This window comes from Mandrillus leucophaeus, unplaced genomic scaffold (assembly GCF_000951045.1).
Source record: "Mandrillus leucophaeus isolate KB7577 unplaced genomic scaffold, Mleu.le_1.0 Scaffold301, whole genome shotgun sequence".
NCBI classification, from domain to species: Eukaryota; Metazoa; Chordata; class Mammalia; order Primates; family Cercopithecidae; genus Mandrillus; species Mandrillus leucophaeus.
Window position 1 is genome coordinate 1,184,275 of NW_012103155.1, and position 15,710 is coordinate 1,199,984.

Below are 15,710 nucleotides of genomic sequence, written 5' to 3' on the forward strand. Positions count from 1 at the left end.
CCAACAAGTGCCGTTGCTGTAATTTCTAAAATTAAAAAGTTCATACACGTAAGATTTTTGTAGTTTTTCTTAATTTTTAAAGGTGTACATCTCCTGTGTTTTGTGACTGAAATTGGCTCCAGTCTCTTCATGCTGCTGTGTCCAGTCTCTGAAATAGTAATTTCACTCATGTTTGGTGGAGGATATTTAAGAAAAAAACTCTCAGAAGGGTAGCAAACTGTACTGATCCTAAAATCTAGTAGGTGAACAAAGGAAATGACAAATTTTTAATCAAAGTAAGCAATAATGACAGGTTTATTGAAAATTTCCAGTAGAGAAAACCCACTAGTTTTGGAATAAAAGTACTCAATGTACGAGAGCATAAGTGAATACAAAAGATTAACAGAAGAAAGATAAAACCAAACATAGTACAAAAAAATTTAAAAAGTTTGAAATGAATTCAAACTGGGATGTTCTTTAAATCTTCCAAATATTTAACAGAGGTACTAAGTTTGGCAAAAAATTCACCTGAAAATTAAAGCCTATTTCTGTACTGTAAACTCCGTAAAAACTGCTTATTAAATTCAAGCACTCCATATAACTGGTATTGAAACATGTAAGCAATTTCAGAATAGCAGGAATTATTCATTTGTTCTCACAGTTACATGAATTAACCAGCTGCAGAACTGCCTTTTGAAGAGCATGAGATAAAAGAATGCCAAAAGAGAGAGAAAAAAATGATAAAAATCTCTAAAAAATGGAAACACAGCAAAATTCAGATATCAGTTTGTTTCTTTAAAGCAACAAACTGAATTTTTACAGTATAGTCTACATTTGCAGTTGTCATTTCCCTCTTCCCCCCACCCACCTCAAATACTCCTAAATTCACTAGTCTAATCAATTCTTAACTTCCAAATACTCTGTACATACATATTTAGCAAAGAGCATATGCCTAGCATTATTCTGACAGCAAGTATGGTCAGTATACAATTTTAGAAAGATTATTATGTGTATCATCAAGACTAACCTTTACTTAAAACAAACAAACAAAACCATCGCTAAACAAATAGTTTTAAAATATTATGAAAACCCATGAAAAGAAGACTCAACATGGGCTCTAAACCTGATAAAACACGTTTCAGAACAACTATTAATGCTAAACTTCTGCCCAACGATGACCTTAAAGTGCCAAACACCAAAGAATCTCTTAGGACCATTTTCTAATAGACAATTTGTCCCTGGCTTGGCCATTTCTCCTTTAACTATACACAAAGTCCTGCTAAAAGTCTGCATTTTAGTTTGATTTTACAACAGAATGTTACGATGTAAACTAAACAGGTTCTTGATATCAACAGTATGTTACCAAGGTGGTTTTTTTTGTTTTGTTTTGTTGTTTAAATTTCTGAATCCAACAGTTGGTCACAGAGGTCAAGTATTATCAAGGCTCCTTTGTCAGTTCTCAATCGTGTCTGACTCATCCATCCTTCAAGTACATGCAAGGCTCAATAGTTTTCAAGAGGCAGATGCCTGGGGCCATTTAAGACACAGATGAAATAGGATTATGAGGTGAACCCATTTGAGTAAGAACTTTATCCAGCCACTGGAGGGGGCCGTGCAGATGTATCTCAATCCAGCAGGGGGTGCTAGTAACATCCTGGCGGTGGTATTCTGCTCCCCAGCCCTAGGAAAAACATACTGGAGGTCATTTAACTTGTTTTAACTCAGTGGTTAAACTTATTAAGTAAGAAGGGTTCACATAACCAAGACTCTGATTAAAGCTATGCATCTTTCCTCCCTGCCCCCCGCCGCCGGGGAGAAAAAAACACACATATACAAACACACATATAATTTGGCAGGCAATTTCAAAGGATGGATGTTAGCTCCCCAGGGTCCATCCATGGATTCCAATAAGAATTACCAGTCTTGAGGAATGAAGATTTTAAAATACATTATAAAGTTGTCTTAATAAAGGCACTGTAAAACTTTTATTTTAATTGCCCATTTCTGATAGTAATGTAATAGCTATTATTAAATTCTCATTTTATCAAGAAAATAAAACAAAAAAGCTATGCTAGACAGACTGACATTCAATTTCTTCCTTATTCGGCCACTGAATCAGCCTCCTATCAACACACAGCTCTTGACCTTTCAATCTCTAAGCAAAACGGGCAGGAGTACATTTAAGTATCCAAAAAGCTATTATTGACACCTAGCCATTGCCATGAATCAATACATTCTATCATTCATTTGTACAAGAAGGTAGCTTGTCAGAACTACTGCATTAAGACAGTAGAGTTCCACAGAATAAAGTCACTATGAAAAAGAGAAAAGTAACTGCTACTGCAAAGATCAAAAACTCACTGGTGGGGATGGACAATGATTAATCCTTTAGTCACTGTTTCATGAGGAGTATCAGAGAAGGTTGGGTTCTATTTATTTCTGCTACCTATCTACTCCAGTGGTTTTAAGAAATAGATCTGGGGCCAGGTGCAGTGGCTCACACCTGTAATCCCAGCACTTTGGGAGTCCGAGACGGGCAGATCACCTGAGGTCGGGAGCTGCAGATCACCTGAGGTCGGGAGCTCCAGACCAGCCTGGCCAACATGGTGAAACCCCATCTCTACTAAAAATATAAAAAGTAGCCAGATGTGGTGGTGTATCCCTGTAATCCCCGCTACTTGGGAAGCTTAGGCATGAGAATCACTTGAATCCAGGAGGCGGAGGTTACCATGAGTCAAGATCACACCACTGCACTCCGGCCTGGGTGACAGAGCAAGACTCTGTCTCAGGCAGGTGGATCACTTGAGGTCAGGAGTTTGAGACCAGCCTGGCCAACATGGCGAAACTCTGACTCTACTAAAAATACAGAAATTAGCCCGGTGCTGTGGCACACGCCTGTAATCCCAGTTACTCGGGAGCCTGAGGCAGGAGAATTGCTTGAACCTGGGAGGCGGAGGTTGTAGTGAGCCGAGATCACACCATTGCACTCCAGCCTGGGCGAAGAGTGAGACTCTGTAAAAAAAAAAAAAAAAGAAAGAAAGAAAGAAAAGGAAATGTATCCGAACATCAAAACTTGTATAAACTACATCTATATAGATATATGTATCTACATAGATGTACGTACACTCATGCGTTTGTAAATATAAACAAACTCCTAAATTTAATTTACAGGCTTATGTGCAGGTTTCCTCCATCAGATATCAACATCTTTGAAGGCAGGAATTTATCTTTACCTCCGATATATAGCATAACGACAGAAGGCAGAAGCTCTATAAATATGTGTTCAGCTGAGCTGACTTGGACTTTTCAGACATAGAGTTTAAAGTACAAATAATTTATAAAATATGTTTTATGTTAACATCCAAAAATGATCATTTTGAAAACAGCTCAAGATTGGCTACTGTTAGTAAAATGTTCCGTTATAATTTCTTTAAAATGTTGAGTGGGAGAGGATAAAGTGTGCAGTCCATATAATAAAGAACAGTTCTGTAAAAACAGTGTGCACATTTTTTGTTGCTAATATATGATAAACAGTTTCTCCTTAACATTCAGCAGGATTTTTAAATATTATTTACCTTCGGCTCTCTAAATCCAACTTCCAGGCTAAGTTCATTATATCTTGTATAATTCTCCATTCTAGTGCTTATCAGATTATAATTAAAGATATACTAGAGCATAAGGATCTTGATAATAGAGACTTTAGGTGCTTTTTCATCTTTGTATTACTTCTCTGAAATAGTGCTAAAATATCTGCTGAACGAATAAAATCTAATAAATTTTGAATGCATAACTTTGCATTATAAATACTTTTATTAGTGTAAAAGTTGTTTTTACTTGTGTAAAAGTAAATTATTAAAACTGTACAAAAGTAAAATAATGAACATTGATTGGATAAACAATAAGAAATGAGTTTGAGCAGGAAGCTAATTGGAACATTAAAGTCATAAATTCTCCTAGAGTGGTCCTTCAATAATAGACTCACTAAGGGACCTTAATAATAATTACCACAGTTCTCAACTCCATTCACCCCCATTTCAAAGATAATAAACATGAGAACCAGAGAAGAAATCTGCCTTAATCACACAGTTAAAATGGCAGAAAAAAACTGGAAACTGCACCTCGACTCTCAAGAGTTGTTCTTTCCTCCATACCAATAAAAACAATAAACGAAAACACTTCTGGCAGGTCACTGTTCTAATTTTAAAAACTATTTGAGCCAAATGCTAAGTCAAAAATTAAACAGCACATGTTAATAATGAATAAGATAGGTCTTTGTAGCCCCATATGTACATAGCATATAGGTCAACCTCTTCAAAGGGTAAAAAAATTTTCTTAATACTAACAAGGTACCAGACTCTGCTACAAATAACTGTTGAAGTACACTGCAAAAAGGAAGCAAGCAAGCAAACAAACAAAAACAAACACTAAGGGAACACACTGAAAATCTAAGGTGCTTTAAATAAGTAGGAAAAGTAATTATATTCAGGAAAAGGTATCTTTGATCTAAGGGATGATTAACAAGTAAGGCTCCAAAATTATCCTCAGTAATAAATACATTACAAAACAGGTTTAACAAGAAGTTTGGTGAGCTTCTGAACAGAAGACATAAAAGGTAATTGCCTCACTCAAATATATAATTAGTTCTGTTTCTCAAAGTACAAGAGGATGAAACTTATTTTTGAGAATTCAGAGACAGGTCAGTTACTAGAATAAGTCACTGACTCATGAAATCTAATCAGACATTTAAGGTTTTTTAGATTTCAATGGCATCCTAAAAATTTTTATTTCTCAGAGGCAGAAGATGAGACAGCAAAAAGATCAATTATTATGAGCAATGTGTTTAACCTTCTCCCTCATCAAACCTTACAATGCAATCTTTGAGCTAAGGCATCTATTTATCTTGGGCAAAGGCCTTATTAACTTTTGAATTGTTAAGAAAATCATGAGGCTTACTGAAACCACTAAAAAAACCTGACCAAACACAATTTCCAATGTGATGAACTTTAATTTTTACAAAAAGATCACTTCCTTACTCTTGAAACAAAAACAAGCATTACCATCATAAAAGTACTAAAAAGAAAGAACGAAAAGTAAGGAAGATATGTTTACTCAACTGATCTTGTAAAACAACCATGTATTTAAATTATATTTTAAATATGTAACATAACATATTCTACTGGTAATACAATAGCTAAAGCGGTGCTATCTGAATAAGGAAAAGGCTATTAAAACCCACAGCTATTGATATTTAATACAAGTACTCCTATGTTCCTATGATATTTTCCTAATAATTGACACTCTTGTTACAGTTTAAAAATGCCTAGATAATAAGTCAGCTAATATGAACATATTATCAAGAAGATATAGATTCACATATTGCCAAAAAAAAAAAAGCACAGCAAAAGTATGTAAGACCCTAAATGGAGGAGTCAGAGTTCACTTACCTTCACAAAGCTCATACGTATAGTACACATTTTTGTAAGCTCATAGACTGTCTCAAATCCATGGTTCACAGACTGTGCCAATAACTGAGCAAATTCTTGGTTGTTAAAAATTTTCAGACTACACCCACTAGGGATCTTGCAAACAGTAGTAGGATGAAATCCATGATGGTAGTTGCAGTTCCGACTTTGCACAAAGATGCTACTGTCACTAAGGCATTCGGCATATACCTCCCCTCCAACATAATAAAGATGAACTCCTATTGGAAGACAAAGCATATAATTTAGTTATTATTAATTTTTATAGCTCAAAGGCACCTGTGCAGCTTCAACACAGAAACTTAAATTTACATGGATTTAAACTTTGGCTAGTTAGATAGCTATTCTCTAAGTCCTGTACAACAGGGGTCCCCAACCCCCGAGGCCATGGACCCGTATCAGTCCGTGGCCTGTTACACAGCAGGAGGTGAGTGAGCAAGCATTACAGCCCGAGCTCCACCTCCTGTCAGATCAGTGGCAGCATTAGATGCTCATAGAAGCATGAACCCTATTGTGAACTGTGCATGTGAGGGATCTAGGTTGCGTGCTCCTTATGAGAATCTAATGCCTGATGATCTGAGCGGAACAGTTTCATCCTGAAACTATCCCTTCCCCATCCCCTGTGGAAAAATTGTCTTCCATGAAATCGGTCCCTGGTGCAAAAAGATTGGGGATGGCTGATGTATGATTGATAAAATCTTAGTTAACTGTATTAGTTAACACAGTATCTAGGAGGTTTCTAGAAAAATAACAAAATGTTTAAAAAAATACTAATAGGCCAGGCACAGTGGTTCAGACCTGTAATCTCGGCACTTTGGGAAGCCAAGGTGGACAGATTGCTTGAGTCCAGGAGTTCAAGACTAGCCTGGGCAGCACGGCGAAACCCCATCTCCACCAAAAAAAAAAAAGAAAAAAAAGAAAAAACATCAGCTAGACACAGTGTTGCATGCCTGTAGTCCCAATTACACAGAGGCTGAGGTGGCAGGATTGCCTGAGGCAAGGAGGTCAAGGCTGCAGTGAGCTGTGATCAAGCCACTGCACTCCAGATTGGGTGACAGAGTGAGACCTTGTCTCAAACAACAACAACAACAACAACAAAATGAAGCGATTTCATTTTGGTAAGTAATTAATGTCCTACTTGGCCAGACATGGAAAGTATATTTTCACTCTAAAAATACAACATAATAAAACCTGGATGCTATGTATTTACCATAAAGCACTCTTGCATTTATTGTACAGCTAAGATGTTTGGAAAATTTTAGAAAGGGAAGAGAGGAGAAAGAGAAGAGAGGAACTGTAAAGTCACAGGTGGAAGAAGTATTGCCAAGAGCTGTAAGATATAAGATCCAGTAAAAAAACCATGAAAATGAAACTAGAAAAGTCATACGGTGTATGTAAAATTAGATCTCACTAAACTATCACCTGCTCCGAACTTCTTCCTTTGAGACCCAGACTGCTTAAAGTGTAGCAAATTGGTCTTACCCTGCCTTTAAAAAAAGGAAAGTAGGGGTAAAAAACTCATTCTCACAAAGCCCCACACCACTGTGGGAGATGACTTTATATAGGTCCCCCAGCAGCGTTAGATCCTATGTGGGTTTAAATGATCCACCTTGTAGGTAACTCTGGTATGGCTTAGTCAAGGCTATACTGTGTCTCATAGAAAATGTTACATGTTGTGTTTATATGTATACACAACAGTTAGGATTTCTGTAACAATTAAATAGCTGCTGGAGCAGAAGCCCATTTGTTTGGCCTGATGTAGATAAAACAATTTAAGAGTGTGTGTGCTACTAATTTTTCCTGATAAAAATGACAAATTTTCATCCTGAAAAATCAGAAAGTAAATCAAAATATAAAGAGGTAGAAAATATTATCACTCTTTTAGCGACTCAGAGGCAATAATTATTAATAGTTTGATACACTGTATTTGGTTTTGGCTATCATTAAAATGTCTTTGCAAACATTTAAAATATCTGTATGATTGTATGAGTGTTTTTAAAATGATTTTCCCATTAGTGGACCACTGGGCTGATAGCAATTTTCTGCTTTTATAGTAATGCCATGATAAATGTCTCTGGACAATTTTTGATAATATCCTTAGGAGAGATTCCTGGAAGTTAAATTATTGGATCGAAGGCTGCTGATTAACTCTGCCAAATGACTTTCCAGAATGCATCAATTTACACTGTCACCAGCAGTGTAGGAATGCTTTTCTCATTTCACCCGTGCCAGTACTGAATCTGCGTGTAGAGCAAAAATAAAATTTCCCTAATTTATAGTTGACAAATAATTGTTTAATTTGCCTGTGAGGCTGGATATGTTCTCAAAGTTTATCAGCCATCTGTGTTTCTCTTGTGAATTCACTGTTCATATTTCTTACCTATTTATCTCACTGGGGTCCTATTTTTAATTTTTTTTTTTTATGAACTGTTCATGTAAGAAGGATATAAATACTTTCTTATTTGTTTCCCTGTTAGTCGTTTGTCTTTTATTTGTGACATATTTTTAGCCTACAGAAGTATGCAATCTCTTAGTCAAACCTTTAACAATCCTTTGTTGCTTTTTATGCTTAGAAAATTTCTACTTCTCTGATCAAGCATATTTTCTTCTAGCTTTTTAATTGTTTGCCTTTTGAAAAACATTCAACTCATTAATCTGTTTGCATATATAGTATGAGGTCAGGGTTTCTCTTTTCCAGCCTCACCCAAAAGTTAACTTGGTTTTGTAGAACCATTAGAAGACTCTACTGATTTGCTATGCTTCACTTAACATACATTATATTTTTATGTACAGAATAGTCTGAGTTTAACTCATTCTACTGTTTTGTCTACACATTGGTTTACTTATAGTTTTACAATGTTTTATTAACCCTAATGCCAATAATTTTTTTCTTTATTTTTCCATTTACAAAGTTAGCTAGCCTTACTTGCTTATTCTTCCAGGTAATATTCAGAATACATTTTCCAATTTTCAAAAAAATCACACTGTGATTCTGAAAAGAGTTGCTTTAACCTATAAGTTAAATTAGATGGAATTAATACGCTTAAAATGTTCTCACAATATTAAGCCTTCCCTTTAAGGAACACGGACTGCCTATTTATTCAAATTTTCCTTCTCTCAGTTAAATTTGGTTTCTTCATGTAATTCTCACATATTGCAGGTTCAGATTATTTCGAAGAAACTGATGTTTTCTGTGGCTATTGGGAAGGGGATTTCCCCTTTCATTATATTTTCTAACTGGTTATTACCAGATTAAAGGAAACTGACTTACATAATTTTTAAAAGATAGATTCTTTGGAGGTTTCTAGATAATAATCATATCATTTGAATAGGCACAATGCCCAACCATAATACTGGCATGGATGAAGGGAGAAAGGCACTCATATATTTCTGGTAGGAATGCAAATTCCTTTTATGTATGTATGTATGTATGTATTTATTTTATTTTAATTAATTTATTTATTTTGAGACAGTCTCCCTCTGTCACCCAGGCTAGAGAGCAGTGACTTGATCTCAGCTCACGGCAACCTCTGCCTCCCAAATTCAAGTGATAACTTTTCCTCTGCCTCCCGAGTAGCTGGGATTAGAGGCATGTGCCACCACATCTGGCTAATTTCTGTATTTTTAGTAGAGACCTGGTTTCACCATGTTGTCCAGGCTGGTCTCGAACTCCTGACCTCAACTGATCCACCTGCCTTAGCCTCCCAAAGTGCTGGAATTTCTTTTTGGAAAGTAATTGGGTGAAATATATCAATAGATTTTGATCTACTAATTTCACTTCAAGAATCTATCCTGAGAATATTGTCAATCACACATATCATCTACACATAATAATCTGGCCTTATTTCCATTATCTATAATTGTATATTTGAGTACACTATTCAGGGCATCTGGAACAATTTTAAATAACAGCATTCCAAGAATCCTTATTTTCTTAATAATGTTTTAGGAGGAAATGTCCCATAGTACAATTTTTTTTTTTTTTTGCTACTTTGGGATAAGAGTCATCTTTAGAATTTAATGAAAAGTATGTCCTTTCCTCCCAAATGTATGCAAAATGTTGTTTATATACAATTTCAGAGGTTTACAGACCATAGAGAGATATCTATGTATGTTATGAACCTAGGTTCTAGCATTTCATTATTAAATTTATAGTCAGAGTTTTTTCCTTTAGTTATATAAGAAAGTTTCTACCAATTCCTAATTTAAGAGTTGGAGTTTTCTTCCCGTGAGGATTAAATGTTACACTTTATCTTGAGTGCTTTTAAAGCATCTAATAAATAACCTTTTAATCTGGTCCACTGTTCTAAATTTCACAGGTTACTGTTTCATACTTTTACCCCGGAAATAATTTCAGATTTGTAGAAAAGTTTGAAAGGGAACACAGAAAAACAGAACAAAGAATACCCGTATAACCATTATCCAGATGCATCTATTGTGACAATTTACTCCATTTGCTTGATCGCTTGGGCCCTCTCTCCCCACTGCTGCTGCACACGCACCATGCATGTGTGTGTGTGTCTGTCTGTCTGTATGTATTGTAACACAGGTTTTAGGTAGATAGATGGTGAGTAGACAGGTATCTTTATATACTAATTTATTCCTGAACCACTTCCTTACTTAAGTATTTCCTAAGAATAAGGATAGTCTCTTATATAGCCATAGTGTAGTTGGCAATGCTAATACATTTAACATTGGTCTAATCCACCATTCATATTTCGGTTTTGCCTGCTGACCTCAACAATGTCCTTTACAACATTAATATTTTTCTCCGGTTCAGTACAGGATCATATCCAGGGCTAGATACTGCATGCAGGTGTCATATCTCTTTAACTACTTTTAATCTGGAACATTTCCATACCTTTGTCTTTTGACACTGATATCTTGGAAAAATTAGTCCCCCTTCTTCACCCTTTTTAATAGAATGTTTTGAGTCTGTCTGATATTTCCTCAGGATTAGATTAGGATTTGCATTCTCAGCTGGAATCCTGCGTAGGTGATGTTATGGCCTTCTCAGGGTATGACATCTGGAGGTATATGATACCCATCTGTCTCTCATTGGTGATGATAATTTTGATCTCCCAGTCAAAACTGGGCATCCATCAATTATACAATTACAATTAAAATACAAATGATACAGTTTCTCCACTGTTTAGTTAATGCTTTTTATTCTCCCTCATACTAAAAGGCAGTTTGAGGGTAAACACTCTTAAGACCATGCAAATATACTGATTCTCATACACATTTTCTTTATATTTAGCATCCATTGATGATTCTTGCCTGATCATTACTATGATGGTTGCAAAATGATGATATTCGAACTTTAGCACTCACTCTGTATTTATCAACCAGCCTTCCCCATTCACTTATTTATCTATTTATTATGAGTATGGACTTACAAATTCATATTGTTTTTCAATGGTGTAAAATTCAATGCCATACTGAGGCCAGGCACAGTGGCTCACAACCTGTAATTCCAGAACTTTGGGAGGCCAAGGCAGGCTGATCATTTGAGGTTAGGAGTTCGAGACCAGCCTAGCCAATAAGGTAAAACTCAACGACTCTACTAAATATACAAAAATTAGCCGAGCATGGTGGTGCACACCTGTAATCTCCCAGTTACTGAGGAGGCTGAGACACAAGAATCACTCGAACCTGGGAGGTGGAGGTTGCAGTGAGCCAAGATCACACCACTAGACTCCAGCCTGGGTGACAGGGGGAGACTCCATTTCAAAAAAATATAAATAAATAAAACGAAGTAAAATTCATCACTGTAATTATTTTGGGGCTCAAATTGTCTGAGAGTTGGCTCCTGAGGCATGCCCCATGATTTCCATCAGCATTTCTTTACTTTCTGCCATAACAAGATGCTCTAGGGTCCTCCTGTGTCTACCTATCCCAGCCTAGGGGTCAGCCATTTCTTCAAGGAGCCCTAGCTCCTTTCAGTGGGACATAGTATTAGTGATGATGATCTGAACACTAGACATGCTTATTGCTACTGGGTATGGAAGCTTCTGGGCCCTTTCAGCAGGCAGATCAGAAACCATACGCACGTAAAAACGCATATACATACGCATACACATGCACATATGTAATACATGAGAACATAAACATACATACACACACACACATAAGTATTATTAAAATCAGAATTTTGCACTGATATCTCTATTCTCCTTCATAGGGTTTAGTTTTTGCTCCCCTCTGCATTTATATGTCTGTCTTCCACAGTGGAAACCCAGGCTCCCAACAATATCCACACATTTAGTCATTTGCTTCATCTTTACATATGAAAGTTTCAGAATGGTTTCACTCATACTGCTATGAAATAATCAAGTTTACTAAAAAGAATTTGGGATTTATCTGAAATCCTACCCCTACTCTATCTATTCCACTCAGCCTAGGCTGAGGATATGGACAGTTGTTCTTATATGGACAGTTTCTTATATGGACAGTTGTTCAATTTGGTGTCCCTGTGAAGGTACATTCACTGCAGGGTTCTATTGTGCCACCTTGCACGATGTTTGTGCTAGAATCTAGTTCTTTCTTTTCTATTTACTGAGTTATGGTATTCATCTGAAATACAATTAAGCAACTAATTTAATTTGCTTTTAATTTTAGGTTGTAATTCATTTTTTAACAGCCAATTTATTCTGTAGCAAAATATCATACAGAATAGTGTCTTAAAATGGCAAATCATAATTTCAAGTAATTAATTTCAATATTATGAGAGTTGATCGACCACAAAAATCACTGACTGCAAGAGCTTCCAGATAGCAGAAACTGGAAAAATATTTACAAACTGCAGCAAGTGAACATTACCTGGTCTTTGCTACACTAGTTTGTTACAGGAATGATTTTAAGTCAGCTCTGGAGGAACAGGGACACAACAGATAAACATCCGAAAGAGGTTAAAGCAAAAACTCACCTTTTCCAATATGCCGCCTGGTGTTTTCAATAGTGGAATTCCGGTTAACATTGGAGAGCAGCCCAAGGCAGAAACGGTTCTTATTGTTGGAAGGATCAGTGAAACCATCCACCAATACACTTGTGGAGGAGGCATGGAAAGCTTCACCCACACGATTGTTGAGCTCATAGTAGACAATAGAGCACCAGTGTTTTGGTTCCTCATAAGCAACTGCCTGAACATCTATAGGAAAGAAAACATTATATCAACCAAGGTTAGTGCCTCAGGCTCTCAAAAACTGAAACCGTGTGGTTGAATTGGCTTAGGATCATGGAATGAAGACATTGGAAAAGCAATTGCTATTATAATGTATACAGTTTTTCTATGATGTTTAAAGCAGGTACTTCTTAACTAAATATGACATTCTCCTTACTCTAATTGGAGAAAATTGGAAAACCATTTTCTCCAGTTACTATCAGATAACCAAAACACCAGCTAAGGAAGCACAGCAAAAACTTTTGTTGAATATTAACAATATGCTAATTGCTTTATAATATGCAGAAATGGAAATCGCCCCTACCACAGACTTTGGCTCACCATCTAAAGAAACACAACAAGTGACAAGTGAAAAAATAAGTGGGAAGAGAACAATAGAAGATAGGAAATATGCCAAAGGTATTGGCATAAAAATGAATTACTTTTGGCAAGGCTAAGTATGCCTATGCTTATTCAAAGCAATGAAAATCAGTTTCTAATTATTGATAAAAAGTTACTTTACCTCATATTAAGTTGCCAATAACTATCACAGCTACAGTGTTGCTCCAGTTCTCAAACTCAGGAAGAAATCTTGCCAGCTGGCCATTCTTACAGAATGAATCATATCTTTCTCATCCAGATTTCATGCTAACTTCCTTATATTTGCTTTAAGTCATGCAGAGCAGGTGTGTTTTGTCTCTCCATTCCCAGAATGGGCCAACAATGGAAATTACCCAACTTTACTGACAGGATGCAGCTTGTTAAGTCAAATCTCTTAAGACTAACAAATCTCCAAACAGAACATGGTTCTAAACATTTGCAACTAAAAGGCTTTAAAGATGAATTCCTTCTGTAGTAAAACCTCTAGTACCACTGCTTTAGAGATTCCAGGAATACAAACCATATATTTCCAGCATACCAATAATATAATGATCTGAGGTTTTGAAGTCTTGGGTGTACAATAATAAGAGAAAGAAAAGAAAGAAAGTCCACATCAGAAGCCCAGACTATAACTGCTACGGGAGAAACACCTCTGTGTTCTTAACATCAAATTCCACAAATACTAAAATGGACTTTTAGAAATTGGTAAAAAACAAAACAAAACAAAAACAACAACACACACCACACACACACAAGAAAAAAAAAAAAAACCAAGGAAAATACTCATTAAAAAACCCACACGTAAGTTAGCTGCTTTATATATGTAAGTAGTTAGCTAAAAACATACACTATCTTCCCTGCTTGCTAAGCAACTCTACCACGTCAATTTGCCATAATCCAAAGAGCAAAACTTTAGTGATTTAAAAGTGCCAAATCTTAAAGCAGACTGCAACATTATTAACAGAAGGCTTTTATCAGCTATCAGGATACTTCAAAATACTATTCATCTAGGTCAGAGGTTGATACATTTTTTCTGTGAAAGGCCAGAAAGATTTTGTGGGCTGTATAATCTTTATCACAACTATCCAGTTCTCCCCTTGTAACACAGAAGCAGTCATAGACAATATGTAATGAATGAATACAGCTGTGGCCCGATAACGCTTTATTCACAAAAACAGATAGCAGGCCGAACTGGCCTGTGGGCTGTAGTTTGTTGATCCCTGCTCTAGGAAGATCACCAAAGGTTAAAAAGAAGTAAAAAAAAAAAAAAAAAAAAAAAAGGCAGGGAAGAAAAAAAATGGCCAATATTCCTTCCTCGTGAAAATACTGACTATAAACTATAAAGAAAAAAAATATTTAAAGCTATTTAAATGAAAAAAATCTTAAAGCAATTTAAAGATCTGTTTCCTGAAATCAGACATTTTGGGTTTAGCAATAATAGTTACTGGGTCCACATGCTCCTAATAGTGTGGTACTGTGCCTATTCTCCCCTAGTATCCTGGTCTCCAAATATAAATTCCACAGATGTGTGAAATAAGGGTTATTTCCCCCAACCAGAGTGTTCACTGACAAAGAATTATGTTTGATAAGATGTTTAAGAGATAATCAGGAACCATAAAACACAGAGGTAATAAAAAAGATTTAAAAATCATATTGATTAAAACGGTGTACATTCCAATTGATGACACTGTATATCCAAGAAAGGTCCTTTGAGTTCATCACCAATGTTTTTTTTTTTTTTTTGGGTTGGGGGGACTGAGTTTTACTCTTGTTGCCCAGGCTGGAGTGTAACGGTGTGATCTCGGCTCACTGCAACCTCTGCCTCCTGGGTTCAAGTGATTCTCCTGCCTCAGCCTCCCAAGTAGCTAGGACAACAGGCACCCGCCACCACACCCAGCTAATTTTTGTATCTGTAGTAGAGATAGGGTTTCACCATGTTCGCCAGGCTGGTCTCAAACTCCTGACCTCAGGTGATCCACCTGCCTCAGCCTCCCAAAGTGCTAGGGATTACAGGCGTGAGCCACCACACCCAGCCTTCATCACCAATTTTTAAATCGATGTTTAGAGCAGTTTTACATTCACAGCAAAATTGAGTATATGATAGAGTGATTTTCCATATGTCCCCCACCCCCACACCTTCCTAGCCTCCCCCATTATTAACATCCCCCACCAGAGTGGCACATTTGTTGTAACTGATGAACCAACATTCATGCTACAGACCTACACCCGAAGTCTACAGTTTACATCAGGGTTCACTCACAATGGTGTACATCCTATGGGTTTGGATAAATGTATAATGACAGGCAGTTACCACTGTATAATGTATCATAGAGACAAAATCAATTTTAAGTACTTAAAAATATAAGCAACTCCTATTTTAATAAGTATCTCCTATTTTAATAAAAAAGCACTAAGAATGAAGTAAGACATACCTAGTAACCAAACTGCACTTTAACTTCAATTTGCATAAACATTATATAAACTGCATGACCCATGCCATGTGTTGAGTGCAGCAGCGAAGCACTTTCCTTCATGAGACGTTACTTAGGAACAGTTTTATTTGCTAGTGTGGCTGTGGATTCTAACACCTTCTCAGAGAGTCTACCAAACTCATTTACCTGAGTTCTCTGCTCACTTAAGTCTATGCCACTTGCCTATGCAGGGCTGGAAGAGTGACGGTGTCCTCCACCCTGTCACTGCTAAGGACA

The 15,710-nt window shown here is 36.4% G+C and overlaps 1 protein-coding gene across 3 annotated transcripts in view; it reads right to left on the minus strand.

Annotated features, from left to right (window-relative positions):
- Positions 1 to 276: 276 nt before the first annotated feature.
- The window catches only part of SMAD1 (SMAD family member 1), an 80,143-nt gene continuing 64,709 nt past the window's right edge, over positions 277 to 15,710 (minus strand). For all 3 annotated transcript variants that reach the window (XM_011987138.1, XM_011987137.1, XM_011987136.1), the window contains 3 exons: positions 12,388 to 12,609; positions 5,424 to 5,680; positions 277 to 1,660 (listed from right to left, as the gene is read on the minus strand). In XM_011987138.1, the coding sequence (XP_011842528.1) occupies positions 1,517 to 1,660; positions 5,424 to 5,680; positions 12,388 to 12,609 (623 nt within the window). In that variant the 3' untranslated portion in view covers positions 277 to 1,516. The remainder of the gene's footprint in view (positions 1,661 to 5,423; positions 5,681 to 12,387; positions 12,610 to 15,710) is intronic.